This window comes from Ixodes scapularis, unplaced genomic scaffold (genome assembly GCF_016920785.2).
Source record: "Ixodes scapularis isolate PalLabHiFi unplaced genomic scaffold, ASM1692078v2 PGA_scaffold9__187_contigs__length_104089568, whole genome shotgun sequence".
Taxonomy (NCBI): domain Eukaryota; kingdom Metazoa; phylum Arthropoda; class Arachnida; order Ixodida; family Ixodidae; genus Ixodes; species Ixodes scapularis.
In genome coordinates this window covers 28,032,024-28,046,481 of record NW_024609884.1, presented here as the reverse complement: position 1 = coordinate 28,046,481, position 14,458 = coordinate 28,032,024, and the positions used below count along the sequence as shown (strand labels likewise).

General features: G+C 48.0%; 1 protein-coding gene across 1 annotated transcript; it reads left to right on the top strand.

Moving 5' to 3' along the window:
• The first annotated feature begins 1,539 nt into the window (after positions 1 to 1,539).
• LOC121046302 (ctenidin-1-like) lies at positions 1,540 to 14,170 on the top strand. The gene is made up of 4 exons (XM_040500403.1): positions 1,540 to 1,551; positions 1,931 to 2,247; positions 13,771 to 13,826; positions 13,869 to 14,170. Exons 1-4 carry the CDS (start codon positions 1,540 to 1,542, stop codon positions 14,168 to 14,170), a joined length of 687 nt encoding a protein of 228 aa, XP_040356337.1.
• The last annotated feature ends 288 nt before the right edge of the window (positions 14,171 to 14,458 follow it).

The window sequence follows — 14,458 nt, the reverse complement described above, 5'->3', positions numbered from 1 at the left end:
TTGGTGGAACTGGAACGGGAACAGGTTACATTTTAGAGAGAATGAAATAAGGAACGGCGTTCCTTTTTCTTTGCTTATATATATATCTGCAACTTTACCCAGCATTAGAATGTATTTATGCGCGCTATTACTCTCTATTTAACTTCGGGGCAGTGTCCGAGAGATAGTCGGAAACAAAGAACCGGAAAAAAAACTGTGATCGTGGCGGTACGAGACGTACAGTTCGGTGTGAATATTTCCCATTCCTTGCTTTATTTTATTCACCGATTATACCTCGCACAGTATTTCATTAAACTAAGCAAAGTAACGTTAAGGCAACGACACGTTCTGACCTTAGAAACGAAACGGGAACGCGTTCCTTTGGAACCACTGGAACTCGTAAAGGGGACTCGTTCCAAGATTGAGAAGGAACGAGGAACGAGCTTTCGTTCCTCTTTTGAAAGAACTTGTACAACACTGGCTTGAGTAATAATGATGAGGGTTTTTTGTATCCCGCAAGTACCGAGAGAAAAAAAATCCCGAAAGGTAACCCCCGAGCCCGTTTGATCAAAATAGGAAAAAACCAAACAAACCCTAACTGGAGCCTGTCCTTGAATAAGAAAAACCCAAACTTAACCGAAAGAAGTCTTCATCTGTACAGTTTTATTTTGCGTTGATCTGGAACACAGCCCGCACTGAGCTGTCCGCAAGGCTGCCTCTTCCTTCGCCAACCACACTATACTCCTTTTCACCTCAATAAAGAAGGGAGTTTTGCGCAATGTTCATACGACGCGCGAAATAGTTCCTACATGATATGGTTGTCGGAGGAAGTCGCGATGTTTTTGACGTCTTGACAAGGTATGTCTTGATAAGATAACATATATCTAGGGATGGGCACTTAATCGATTAATCTACCGAATAATCAATGAATTCTTTAATGGCGATTAATTTTTTTAAGCGAGTAATCGGTTAAATTTTGACTAAAAAAAACTAAAAATGCAACGCTTTCATCACTCAGACGCGGAGTACTTCAGTATGAAGGTAAACTTAGGTGAAATTTTGACCCAAAGAAAACTGTAGGGGCGAGATCTGTCACTCCAAACAAGTGGAGAATGTTTTTTCCCAGCCACTTTAACGCCGTGCAAGTGTCTGTTTAGCACAGCAGAGACTGCTGTGAACAATCAAGGAAGTTCGCTATTGCCGGAGCATGCCAACGAACCTCATTTGCTTCTGCGGCTGAAGTAATCATTTGGGAGTGTGGTTGTCTTTTGGCTGTTGGCAACTACACATCAAGGTTGTTTTAAAATCCGAAATCGTTCCGCCGCTTATCATATTCAGCAAAAGCAAACAAATTAATTTTGGCAAAAAAAAATTGTATGCATGGGAATGAACGAAAACAATTAATTAGTCGATTAAAGGGTGGCGATTAATCGGATTAAAAATTTTAATCGACGTCCAGCCCTACACATATATATAATCTAAAATGCGCCTACATATATCTTAATGGTTTGCGTAAAGGGGGAAATTAGTAATACTGCGCGAGCAGCTGGACTTTTTACTATGGTTCTGGAGGTGAAAACAAGTGTAGTGTCCCACGCTCCTTATCCCGTTTGCTTCTCTTTTCCGTTCCGGGACGTTCTCCGTGTGTTCGAGTCGCGCCCATGTTCCCTCGAGGTTGGAGAGTCCCATGCTCGTAACTACCACCTCACAGAAATTGACGTCACGTGACTTGAGGTCATATGACGCGTTCACGTGACGTCAATCTTCCCGCTAAATTTAGCGGGGATATTGGCGTGACGGTTCTTCGTGACGGTTTTCTCGCGAAATTCGGCTGATAAAACATATTCAGTGTTTAAAAACGCCCATGAATTCGAAAAAAAAAAAATAAATAAAGAAACCCCTAAAACTCGGAACCCCTAGTATAATCTCACCACTCGCCGCCTCGATGCAGGTAGCTGTGTGCCTGTCCCTCGCCCTTGTGGGCTGCGCCCTGGCCGGTGGCCACGGGGGAGGCTTCGGCGGTGGCGGCTTCGGAGGCGGCGGCCACGGCTATGGCCTGCTTCTCGTCGGGCACGGCGGCGGCGGCTACGGCGGCGGCGGCGGCGGCTACGGCGGCGGCTTCGGCGGTGGTGGCTTCGGCGGTGGTGGCTTCGGCGGAGGCCACGGACATTACAGCAAGGTCCTTCCTGGTCCCACTTTTCATGTCAAGACGTTGCACCACGTCCACAAGGTGCACGGAGGAGGACAGCTCGTGGGCGCGCACGGCGGCGGATACTGGTAGTTCAAGGTGCGTTGCTCCGATTCACGTTCAAGTGGGAACTTGTCCGAATACTTAACCGCTGTAATGCCGTCTGCGATGACAACTTCAACTTGGGGCCCATGCACGAAGTGGCGTTTGACTACATTGTGAGAACTTACGTTGAGTTAGTTACGAGTTGGAACCGCGAGGTCACTACGTGGTTTGCATGCTGCATGACAAACAATTCAAGGGGTGGCTTTGCACGTGACATTCTAAGCACAGCTATCCAGGTGACTCGCCAAGGCGTTCCAGAAACTTACGGGGAGTAACGTCGAGATACGATAGCGAGTTACCAGGACATATCTGCTTGGTACCACTGTATCCAATCCAAGGAGCAGCTTGGCACGCGCTACAAAAAGCACAGATGTGCTAGTGACTCGCGGTCGTGCATCATAACATAGTCGGCTGTAGTCAAACACTACTGCGTGAATGAACCTTTAGAAAATCCTAAATTATTTTCGCGGAGCACAGCATCGTTCGGCTTGCTTCGAACGTTACACTTGGCGACACTAGAACCCGAATGCTGAACTTTTCCCCTTGTGATGTTTTTATGTACCATCACTACACAGTCTGAAAGTTACCTTCGGGAGCACTTGTGAGCTTGGTTGTATTGTATGTCAATTTATCATACGTGCATCACTTGGACAAATCTTAACAGGCGAAATCGGAATGGCCGATCGAATGGCAGCGGCGTAATAAAACACTGTATTTTACAGCCTCCAGGACTCTGCTGAATACCGCTGCGTAGCAGAGTGCCATCGAAGAGTCAAGACATCTGTGCAACGCTGACGAGATGGATGCTATGTCACTGCCCAAGTGATCGAGGGGCTAACCACGTGATCAGGGAGCGGCGAGATGAAGGCGCCTGTACATTTTGTAAAATAAAAATAGTTCTACCCTAGACCCGCCTGCACAACTAAGAGAGACGCCTCCGCGTGGGCTTCCTCCAAGTTAGACCCGGGCGGTATGTATGTAAATGTATTATATGTAAAATTGTATGTAAAAAAAATACGCTGCGCTGGATGACTGAATATGGCGATTATGTCACGCTTTGTTTTCGGGTTGGTTTCAACATTTTAACCGTCGCGTGCCAACGTCGATAGAACTTTTCATACTAAACCACGTGCGTTAAAATTTGCCGATAGTGAAAACAAAAACTGTGTATGAAACATTCGTACTAAAACGGCCTGTATGCTGAAATAAGCTAATGGAATCTCGTAAAAACTTAGCAAAAGAAATCATCAAGCTTGAACGCGTGAAAAGCCTTACTGAATGATTTATACGTAATCATTTTAGATTTAATCTGTTCCTGCATCATATTTACTTCATGAAGGTAATGTAAATTAGATATGTTGTAGGTATTGGAGATTAGATTTTAAAAAAATAAACAGATTTTGATATGTTTATATTTTGCTAACGACATCTGTAACGTTCAAAATCAAAATTTGTGGCTCCAATCCACGCTGCTAAGGTAGTTGGGCAGCGAAGCTGTAAACGACACCCACAACGATTACCCATTGCGACGTCACTTGAAAATTCACACACGTGGCTCTACAAAGAGTGAAACCAGAGACAAGTGAAATGCACTTAACCACACCCTTTCATATATGAAAGCGTGGTGACGTCACTACGTGATTTCTATGCTGTTGGGTACCTTTCCACTCGGAGTAGCTTACGCAACCGTATTCGTTACCGGGAAACGCACGCGGGGAGAAGAACGTGCTTCGCATTGTTCGCAGGCGCCGTTATCACTCATTATGCGGTTTGCATTTCACACGAGGGCTTCGAATGACGTCCACCCCTTTCGAAGCAGCCGCACACATAATCTTTACCGGAACGCGTGGGAGGGTGTTCCTGTTGTTCACACGCGCCTTATCATCCATCATGTGGTTTTGATGCTTGTTTTGTGGTTTTTTTTATTGAAACGGATACTGAGCTGTATGCTGTATGCTGTAGGCCTGATTTCAAAGGAGATTTGCTGTTTTGCCTTCAATTTTTCGCCGGAAGTTTTTCGCTTACAACATCAACGACACGGAAATTTCCTTGGCTGGTAGAGGTGTACAGCTTCGCTGTAAAAGATGTTTCATGAATGGCCCGGCCCGGCCCGCCTAGATTCAGTCATATAAGGGTTAAAAAATTACACATATAAGCATGATGTGTTCGAATATTTTTTCCCCAAGAGCGATTAACGAATGAAATTTCTTAACAAATGAAATTATAACCTCCCCGTCACTCGGCGGCTTTTGTGGTGCGTTTAGTTCTGACACAACCTTTCGAATGCAATGTTTATGCCCAAAACCCAAATTTCTGTATTACAACACCTGCTATGACTCATATACGTGACTCACAGTATCATTTTAAATAATAAAGAATTCATAATATAACACTCTTCCCTGCAGAGCACTTCACGTGCTCTGCCGTGAAGGGTCAGTTCTGATCTGCGATTACGGAGAGTTTATGTATACCGTTCCGATAACTCCGGTAACGATACCCGGTACTCCGCCGACTCCTTTGCGAATGCATTGTATCGTCGTCGGTATCGTTATACTAAAACTCCATACACTTCTTTGTACCTTGAGTCTCTACGCAGCCGACGCAACGAGCTGATGGGGCCAATCAGACACCGTCAAAGACGCAACATTATGGTGTTCGTCGTGTTTCTTTACGTGTTCTATCATCGCTGAACCAATTATAAACAAAACAAAACGGTCCAGTGAGGTACGCTTTTGACGCCGCTTGATTGGTAATGTTAGGGAGTCTTCGTAGATCGTTTTCGTCGTCGAGCAACGCTCTCCACAACCGGCTACGATACCCGGAGCTCTACAGCCAAGGCCATCGGCGCGCAGGCGCAGTAGTGGTTTCTTCGTTGCGGAGGGCTTAGCGGAGGGGGGGACGCGGTCTACGAAAACTCCCTATGCGGAGGGCAAGTTCGTCTGCTTCTTGCGCAGGGGGTAGCGGTGACGTCAGAACGTCGAGCCCTGATTGGCTGATCGCGACCCCCTATCTGAGCGTCGTCTGCTCCTTTGCAACGTCGTCTGCTCGCAACGTCGTCTGCGTCTGTCTTACCTTTCCTGCGACTTTCGGAAGTGCAGAGGCCAGATTCACGAAACGACCTTACGCCAAAAACGTGCGTAAGACAAAACTTGAGAACAAATTCGTATTCACGAAACGGAATTTTCGTAAGTTTTGCGCAAATTACGACGATATCCAACGACAGCTCCGAAGCTGTCTTACGCACTTCTTACCATCAAATCAGCATGTCCGACAGCGTCGCGGTCGCGACGACCCACGGACGTTTGTTTTTCTACGTGCGCTTCTCACGCGTCCCGACTTCAAGCAGCAAGAAAAAAGTAAAAAGTACTTGAAACAGACCACGACGAACAAGAACGATGGATCCACAAACACCCGGTAAAAGCTCCGACGGCCACGATTCCACCGAACGCGACCAAGCGAGCACGGCAGTTAGGCCTAGCAGGCACTCCGCGACTCGGCGACCGTCTGCCCACGACCGGCTGGCGTGCTGAATGGAATATGCCCGCGCGACCCTTGTGAACCCTTCCCGTATTATACTTTGATCGCCGACCTCAATTTTAGATTAAGAGGTCAATTTCTTCCTCTTGTTATCTCCTTGTTTCCCGAGGCAACGGTGACTCTCGCCGGTGAAAAAGCGGTGAATCTCCGACAGACGCAGGAAAGGTAAAGCAGCCATCGCTTTGACTAGCAGACGTAAAGCAGACGGCGTTATAACTGCGCCAACCCGCCGACGCCGTTAAAGAATCAGGTCTCGCCGCACACGAAAGGAAGGAAAATGTATTTGGGAGGGAACTTGCGGACACTAACACACTCACCTCTCGGGTCTTAGCAAACAAACCTTGGCGCCTCGGGACACCTCGCGAGTGAGTCCTTTGACTTCCCTCCTTGATGCGCGTCTGCTAGTTGTTAAACAAAAACAACAAACCACTCGAGTTATTTCGTCTGCCCTCTCTGAAAGACGAAGTCGAGCTCGCTCGTAAAGACCTGCACTTCCGAAAGTCGCAGGAAAGGTAAGAAAGACGCAGACGACGTTGCGAGCAGACGACGTTGCAAAGGAGCAGACGACGCTCAGATAGGGGGTCGCGATCAGCCAATCAGGGCTCGGCGTTCTGACGTCACCGCTACTTCCTTTCTCATGCGCAGAAGACGAAAATGAGCCCACTTGCGAGGCGTATTACCTCGTAGCGTCGGTTGCATCTGGACTTAAGCTGAAACCAAGTACAGTCTCAGACTGTCGTAGACCACAAAGGTAGGTGTTTGGGTTAGGAGGAAGTACAGCTGTCGAGTAACTCACTGTTTGAAAACAAGCCCGCGTTTGCCCACACCGGGCGTGGGCATTGCGCGTGCCCAGAAACCAGATTCCGGTGAAGCGAAGCATCCGCGCATGCGCAGAGCCGACAGCAGCGCCACCGCAGTGGCGTGACGTCAGGGTTGAGTTGGTCTATAGGCACCCCTCAGGTGTGCAGTAGTGGGGCCAAAGGCAAACAAAACATCGGCCTACCACTATCTCACATCGCTGCCAGGACGTCTCAATCATTCGCGTTCGCCGAAAGCCTGCCTACGTGTGCTGGACGACGATTAGTCAGGGAATACATCAGTTCTTAATAAAAGTACATACGCCGTCCACAATCAGTGACTTAAAAAGCCTCACTCATGCCAGACATATCTCTCCCCAACCCCCCCCCAAAGAAAAAAGCAAACAATAACAACGATGATTTAATTAAGGGTCCGACTATTATTCTAGCGCAATATATACACGTATATCAAATTGCCTAGAATGCGCAGCTTCTAGCTGGTTTATAAGATGAAGGTGATTTAGAGCAGTGTTGAGAACCATACATCACAGAGTATCACAACTATTTCCAGCACGCCCTATACAATTTTTGCGAGTTTGGCGACACCAAAGGAGAACATTGACGAGCTACAGAACCATTTTGATATCAGACAGCAGACAAGCGAAAGGCAAAAAATGGAAATTCACAGAACCCTGGTTGGACAAGAAACGACATTAACAATATGGCAATACACACTCGCGAATGTGTCCCCAATAAATCTTAAAGCCGGGGTCTCCCTGCTTATACATCCTAAACACGACAGTCTGCATACAAATTCGAACTGCGAGTCACCACGAGGTCGGTGCTTCGAATTCCGCATGGCAATGAGTTCAAGAAGGAAACTAGGCACGCTGTACTCGAACCACAGATATTGCAGTGACACGTGCTTGCAGACTGTCTTTTGTACGATGTAGGAGCAGTGTGACCCCGGCCTTTACGCTCTTATACATTATAAACGCATTATGATCGAAGTTTTGGGAAACTTTCCTGACACAATTTAGGAAACTTATAATGCTCGCTTTTATTTTAATGTTCGGTGAAAATTAAGTAGCCGGCCATGCCTATATACAACGACTAGTTATCTGGCTAAAACCGGCATCTTCTTTGTCACTTTTGACAAATATTTTTATAACTTCGATGAAAATATTTTTAAGCCCACTCGTCAGATATCGTGAAATTCCTGCGATTTTCCTTTTGTCCTCTACTCAGTTATACAACAACGCGTGGGTCTGACATCCCGCCATTACGATGGCACTGCTATCGGCGGGAGACATGCGCAGACGGTTCACCAATCACGTTTCTGCGCTCGTGCAGTGCCCACACCTGGCGTGGGTGAACGCAGGCTTGTTCGTAAACAGCCTGCACACAGCGTTAAACAGCGCATACAAAACAACGTTTTCACGTTGACCGCATCCAGCAAAGACGCCTGCTGACCTATAAATATACGTCGGTATCATGCCAACTACAATCACGAATGCCAGAAATAACGTACAAGCGGACACAAGGAGTCATTGCAACGGATCGTAACTGCCCACGTACTCGAATACACAGAAAAGAGTGTATCTGAGGTGTAAAGGTGGGAAAGCCGTAGGAAGTGTCGCCCAACGATGAGACGCAGTGTCACATCGGAACTCCACTTCCGCGATGATCGTAGATTATCCGCACGATGAGCAGCTAGGTCGTGCGAAGGCAACTTTAAAAACGAGAGTTTAGATCAAGCAGGGAAGCAGATATGTGTTTTGCTTACTGACCCCCGGTTTGCAGTCTTTAACCGTATACTACGACTGCCAGTGGCAGAGCCCACGCAGTTCGCACTCACCGGTTGTGCGCTACGTATGTAATACACGCGATGAGACATTAAAACATAATTCCGACTAATTTGTGTCTTTTCGCCTCTTCGGTTCCTATAGGGTATACCGTCTAATATAGAGAAGAGAAATTAACAAAACATAAACGCAAAAATAAGTAAGGAAAAAAAGCACATACAAAAAAAATAACGATACCACAAGTCACGGCGACCCGACGCATCGATACATCTCGTGACGTGTCACGACTGATCGCGATTCAATACACCAGTCAGCCGCATCACCAAATCTCGCTGCAGCCGGCAGCCAAACGGTCGAAGCGTGCGTCGGGTATATGCATATGGGCCCTCCGAAACACGAAGGAAACATTTGCATGTCAAACGTCAACTAGAATGTCCCAAAATGCGGCGTCTCCCATCCCGATCTCCAGACACAGGTGAAATGCGGGGGCCGAAGGCATCTGACAATTTTCCGACTGGCGACCGACTTTCTGAGTATCGAAACAACCCAAAGTCGCGACACTCCATCAATCAGCCCACGATGTAGGTAAGCCTGGAATCACTGGCCGGTTTACGTGGTGCGTATTTCACGTTCTTTGGTCTACTGAGCCTGAAGGACTTTTCCAGGACATTAGTATCACATCAGGAAAGAGCTCCTGGGAACGTAGCCTTATTTCAGCACGTTTGGTATGTTGCACGTTATAGCTTATAACTTACACATAATAAAGCAAACTTGTCCATTCATCATATTACTTAAAGCTTTGGAGTAGTTTTATCAGCCTTGTATTCTTCTTTACAGTAATCAAACGGGTAATTTTGTTAGTGTTTAAGGCAGTTCAACTATACTAGAAGCCTCTACTTTCGGGAGCTCCTTGACGGTACCTTCTGAACAGTTTCTTTCCTCATTTTTGAAATAAAATTGAGATAACGAAATCGCTCCTAAGCAAAATCAACAAAAAAAAAAGAAACACTTTATTCGTGTGATTTAGAACTAATCCGAAAATTAGCGCATACTACTCTTGGTGTCGACAAATAATGATTCTGATCACGTACATTTTGACTAATGAGCAGTAGACCTTTTGCTGTATTACCCAAGCATCTAAGGAGAATGCAAGGATTGGTGTTCTACGCGCCGCACCCGCTGGCCTCAGCAGTAGCAACTTTTCTAAAGCAAATACCTAAAACAAATGGCATCTTGCACGCGCGTTCGTCAACGCTTTATTTTGATTATTTACTTCGAATCTTTTGTACGGTGAAGACGTGCGCGTGTGGCGCGTGGAACACCAATCCCTGCATTCTCCTTGATGCTTGGGTAATACAGCAAATGGTCTATTATAATTGTAAAACTTTTAAGTCATTGGTTTTACAGATAACCCGAGGAAAATTAATATAAAGGTGCTAGTAAAACCACGAAGACCGCATCTTAATAATCCGCCACAACCGGCCAATTGGTCGGGAACGCGACCTATGGATCCTAATCAGGGTATGAACCGCCGAGGTTCAAGTCCCGATAATTATAAAATCACGATGCAAGCAAGTGAAACTCATGACTATAGTCACTTAGAGGATGAAAACGACAGGGACGGACTTTCGGTATAGTCCCTCCTCCGCATCGAGAGCTTCCTACCTTCGATAGCGCTTCGGCGTCTCGTAAGCTTTGAGCGTGCACACGTGACCATGGATAGCACGGCGGAAGGCAAAGAGTGCGTGTTGGAGGCCCGGCATACGAAAATGACGCTCTGCCATTTTCTTTCTGTCAGTGGGTACAGTTACGCTTGAGCACTGGCAGAAAGGAAACGGACGCGGGAATCAAACGTTCACCGGTAACAAAAGTTGATTCTCAACAGGAACGCCTAGGTATTCCTAAAGGTATTCCCTGCCCCGCCCGGAGGCATCAAAGCGCCTTTTGCAGGATGTCTTCATGACGTGCATGCATGAAGCGCGTGTCTGTTCAATGGAAGTCCACGCTCGCACACTAACCTTCCCTTATTTCGCATCGGACGGCCCGACGAACTTCGAAGCAGGCGCATGCATCGTGAAGCGGCCATTCCGCTCGCGCATTCTATCTCTGGCTCACGCGCAGGAAGAAGCAAAAACGACAAGATCTTCAACCGCCACGCCAAAGACAAGAGTCTCGCAAATCACCCGCATTTTCGCGCTGCAACCGAGTCGACAAAAGCACGCCAGAATCTCCGGCCTCGGCCATACTACGGAACTAAACCATGCTTGCCCATAAAACTTCGGGGGTTCCCTGATCACGTTATGTCAACGACCCTGCTTAACCAACCGCCTACGAGCGACGAAAATCGAAAGTCCGGCATTGCCGAAGAGAAAACGAGAGTGGACTATGAAGAGCAGAGCAAAAAAATGAAAGTGGCCCGCCAAGAGCGTTGTGGGTTCGAACGAAACCGGTACGACGTGGTTTCATTATGCGTCCCCCGCGCTACTCTGTGTCTCGTCCGCTGAGCGGCCGCCGCCTCAAAAACGCGAACGGGTAGCCGAAAATACAAACAGCAAAATCTGTAATCGCTCACAGCGAGTCCGAATGCGAACAGACAGTTACGCGCCGCGTCAAACCGTACATTGGTTATTAAACGAATGTGCCAGCCCTTCAGATAAGCGGGGCACGTATATATAATACGGACGGCCCATGCAAGACTCGCGAGAGTCAGTCGCGAGTTCGGGGAATCAAAATGCGGCATTAAACGAGAAAGAGGAGGAGACGGCTCAGACATAACCCAACTAGGGCAGCAGATCTCAGGCGTCTCCGTACACCGTTTCAACCACGCGAGAAATGGGCGGGGAAGGCTACCATCAGCGAAAGCATAACTCGGGAGGAAGTTGGGGATGGGGGGACAGCGGGACACGGCGGGTTAAAAATTGCTGCCGGGGAGGACGGTGGGAGGGTTAATGCCGATTGAAGCACTCGGGTTAGAAAGAGAGCGCAACCGCTCTCGATGTTTCCCGGTCCTTCGTTCCGTGGGCAGGGCGCGCGCGCGAGTGAGCGAGCCAACCTGTCTGACAGTCAAAATCACAGAAAAGCCATCTTCCGGCAAGGAGAATTCGACCGTCGTCGAAACTGAAACCGTGGCAGTAAGGGGAAGTGACGCCGAGCTCAGACATTCTAGAAAGGACGAAATGAATAACAAAGAACAGCGCTGACAAAGCGAGAGCTTTCCAGACTGCAACGCATAACAAAGCGACGGTCGGGCCGCTGCCGTGTGCGTATAAAAGAGCGCTGGTTCGGAAGAGGACCCACCACTCGCCCCCTTGGAAACTGCGCAGGATGAACACTCTGGTGAGGAAGCCGCCGCGCCTGCTCCCCGATCCATATGGACGCTGTTGTAACGTCCCGAATGCAAAGCGTTTCTTGACCAAGATTCGGTTCGCATTCGGGCCAAAGTTGTCTTTTCCTTGTTCTTTACATATTTCGAGCGTCTGTCGCCATTTTTCATTGGAATTTGAATAACGGGTATCGGAAAACTGTTAGCCCAAAGTGACCTACTGCTGAACCTATTGCCATTGCTGCGGTGTTCTCGCTTGGAGTATAATCACTATAATGAACATGGCTACTATAAGCAATGTTTTGTAATTAAATATGACTCGGTTTCCGGATTTACTCCTTTCCCATATTGTGAGTTTCTGCTCGTTTGTCATATTTTTGGCGAAAACAAAAACAATATGTAAAGAAAGGAGGTGGCAAAAACCGAGTTTTAGAACAAATTTGCAAAGCAATCGGTGCGACTCGTTCCATTCCACTGCTGATACTTTGGGACAACTTCCTGTGGCATTTCAGAAGGCTGAAGAGCGCGTGTGCAGAGCTTTGATCGGTGGCCGAGGTGCCCGAGCGTGCGGGCGCCCTTGCAACTCTGCCTTTACGCCAACGGAAAGTTGTCCCCAGGTGCCGAAACACACCGATGAATGTACTACAATAATATTCTCGTGTAAGAGCGAATAACAAAACTCCGATTACTTGGCGCTTATTACACTAATTTTATTCGTGATATCTCGGGAAGCACTGGCAGAGTTGACATTAGAGCCGATCTTTGTCCTATAGATATGCAATCCGGAAGGCTGAAGAAACTAAACAAACATTTCTATATATTCACAGCGCTCCACTATAGCTTCTGTGCGCCGCTATTTGCCTAACACTTGCACGTTTTCACCACGGGTAAATGGCAGCTGAAACCCTTGGGACAACACAATCGTTCTATAATCTGAGGAAGAAAAAAGTAAGGTGCTTTTATTTTTACGGCTGCGTCTCACTGCTATGTCAAGTTCAACTTCAATCACCTTGATTTCTTCGGACGGCGGGCACCGCTCCCTTTCTCCTACTGCCTTCCACTTATTGGTCGTAAAGCCTCCTCGTTATCGCTGCTTCAATGAGCTCGATAAGCGCAAAATTACCCCGCTCCTGGTGGGAAGCCGAAGGAAATTACCTATCGAGTACTTCCTGTTGACATTCATTCGGCGCTCGAGGTTTCTCTCTGTGATGGCAACTGCCTCCGAAGAGGACACAAAATGAGTTAGAGCATTACTTCCAAAAAATGCAGCACCGACAAAAAAAAAATTAAGGTTTGTTTTTGCAGAGGAATGGGGTGGCCGACTTTATACAAGGCCAACTCCAAAACAGGCGCCTCAATTACGTGAGCCGTCCCACATAACTCGAACAGGACTCTGGGTGCTCACGTTGAAATCGTTAGCCCCACAGTTGGTTACGAGACACTTGAAAGATCAAACGCGTACAAAGTACACACCCGGCCTGGCCTGACCGACCGATTCAGGCACGAACTCGGAGGGGGGCAGTTCTGAGCACGTGGAGCGAAATCTCGCGTTGCAGGAAAAGTGATCCCGGGTTAGGTCCCCACCCCTGCCTGTTTCGATCCGGGTAAGCATCGCACCGGCGTGCCGTTCGAGATCACTGCGTTGCACGTTAAAGACCAGGTTTACGCTGAGCAGCTGTACTGCAGTGGCAAACTTTTCGACATCATAAACCTGTGTCACCGTACCTGAAAGGCAGCCCGACCTTACGCAGTTGAGCATAACGATAAAAAAAAAAATTATTTCAGAGATTATTTATCAAGTCTTAGATCGTCGTTTTTGCGTTCCGATAACGACACCTGCTAAAGGACATGCACAAGGGCGCTGGGGAAGTGTCGGGTGTCGTTATCGGAGTGATCGGTACGATCTACTAAGACTCTCTATTACTAAACTCAGGACGTTCTAGGTGAGACTGGTCAACAAGCGGAATGACTCCTCCTTTTTTCTACCCCCCGGCAGGCGGCTGTTTGCGTCTACAGCGCCCTCGTCGGCGTCGCCCTGGCCGGCGGCTTCGGCGGTGGAGGCTTCGGAGGCGGTGGCTATGGTGGAGGGTTCAGTGCTGTTCCGGTCTCCGGCATAGCCATCAGTCATGGCGGAGGAGGATACGGAGGGGGAGGCTTCGGAGGAGGCTTCGGTGGTGGCTTTGGCGGTGGTTTCGGAGGAGGAGCCACCAAGGTGGTAGCCGGACCTTCGTACTTGGTCAAGACGGTTCACCATGTGAACAAGATACACAGCGGTGGCCACATACTCGGTTACGGAGGTGGTGGTGGCTTCGGAGGTGGACTTGGTGGTGGGTTCGGCGGTGGCGGATTCGGAGGCGGCGGCTTTGGGGGTGGATACGGAGGTGGCCATGGAGGCGGAGGCATCGCCGTTATCAAGGTCAAGGGTGGATACCACTGATGCAGTGCCGCGCAATGTCGCCAAAGGTGAATTCCCAGCCGTTTTGTTTCTTATAAAATCTCGTCGCGCCTCAGCGCACGGTGGTAATGGTTAGTGTGGACCAACGTAGAAATTCGTAAACTTGAAGTTCTTGCAGCAAGCTGCATTTTCCTCTGAGTGCGCTGGTTATGCAGATCAAACTAAGTGATTGAATGTTCCTCCGTCTATAGATCGGAACATAAATTTTCAGTTGGTCACGTACGTAATGTGCTAAAATGGTTCATTCAGCTTTTTTTTCTCTCCCAAACC

Coding starts and splice junctions, on each gene's coding strand:
- LOC121046302 (XM_040500403.1), top strand. Junction 2,248..13,770: donor CTCGTGGGCGCGCACGGCGG/CGGATACTGGTA, acceptor CGGCGTCGCCCT/GGCCGGCGGCTTCGGCGGTG. Junction 13,827..13,868: donor TGGCTATGGTGGAGGGTTCA/GTGCTGTTCCGG, acceptor GTCATGGCGGAG/GAGGATACGGAGGGGGAGGC.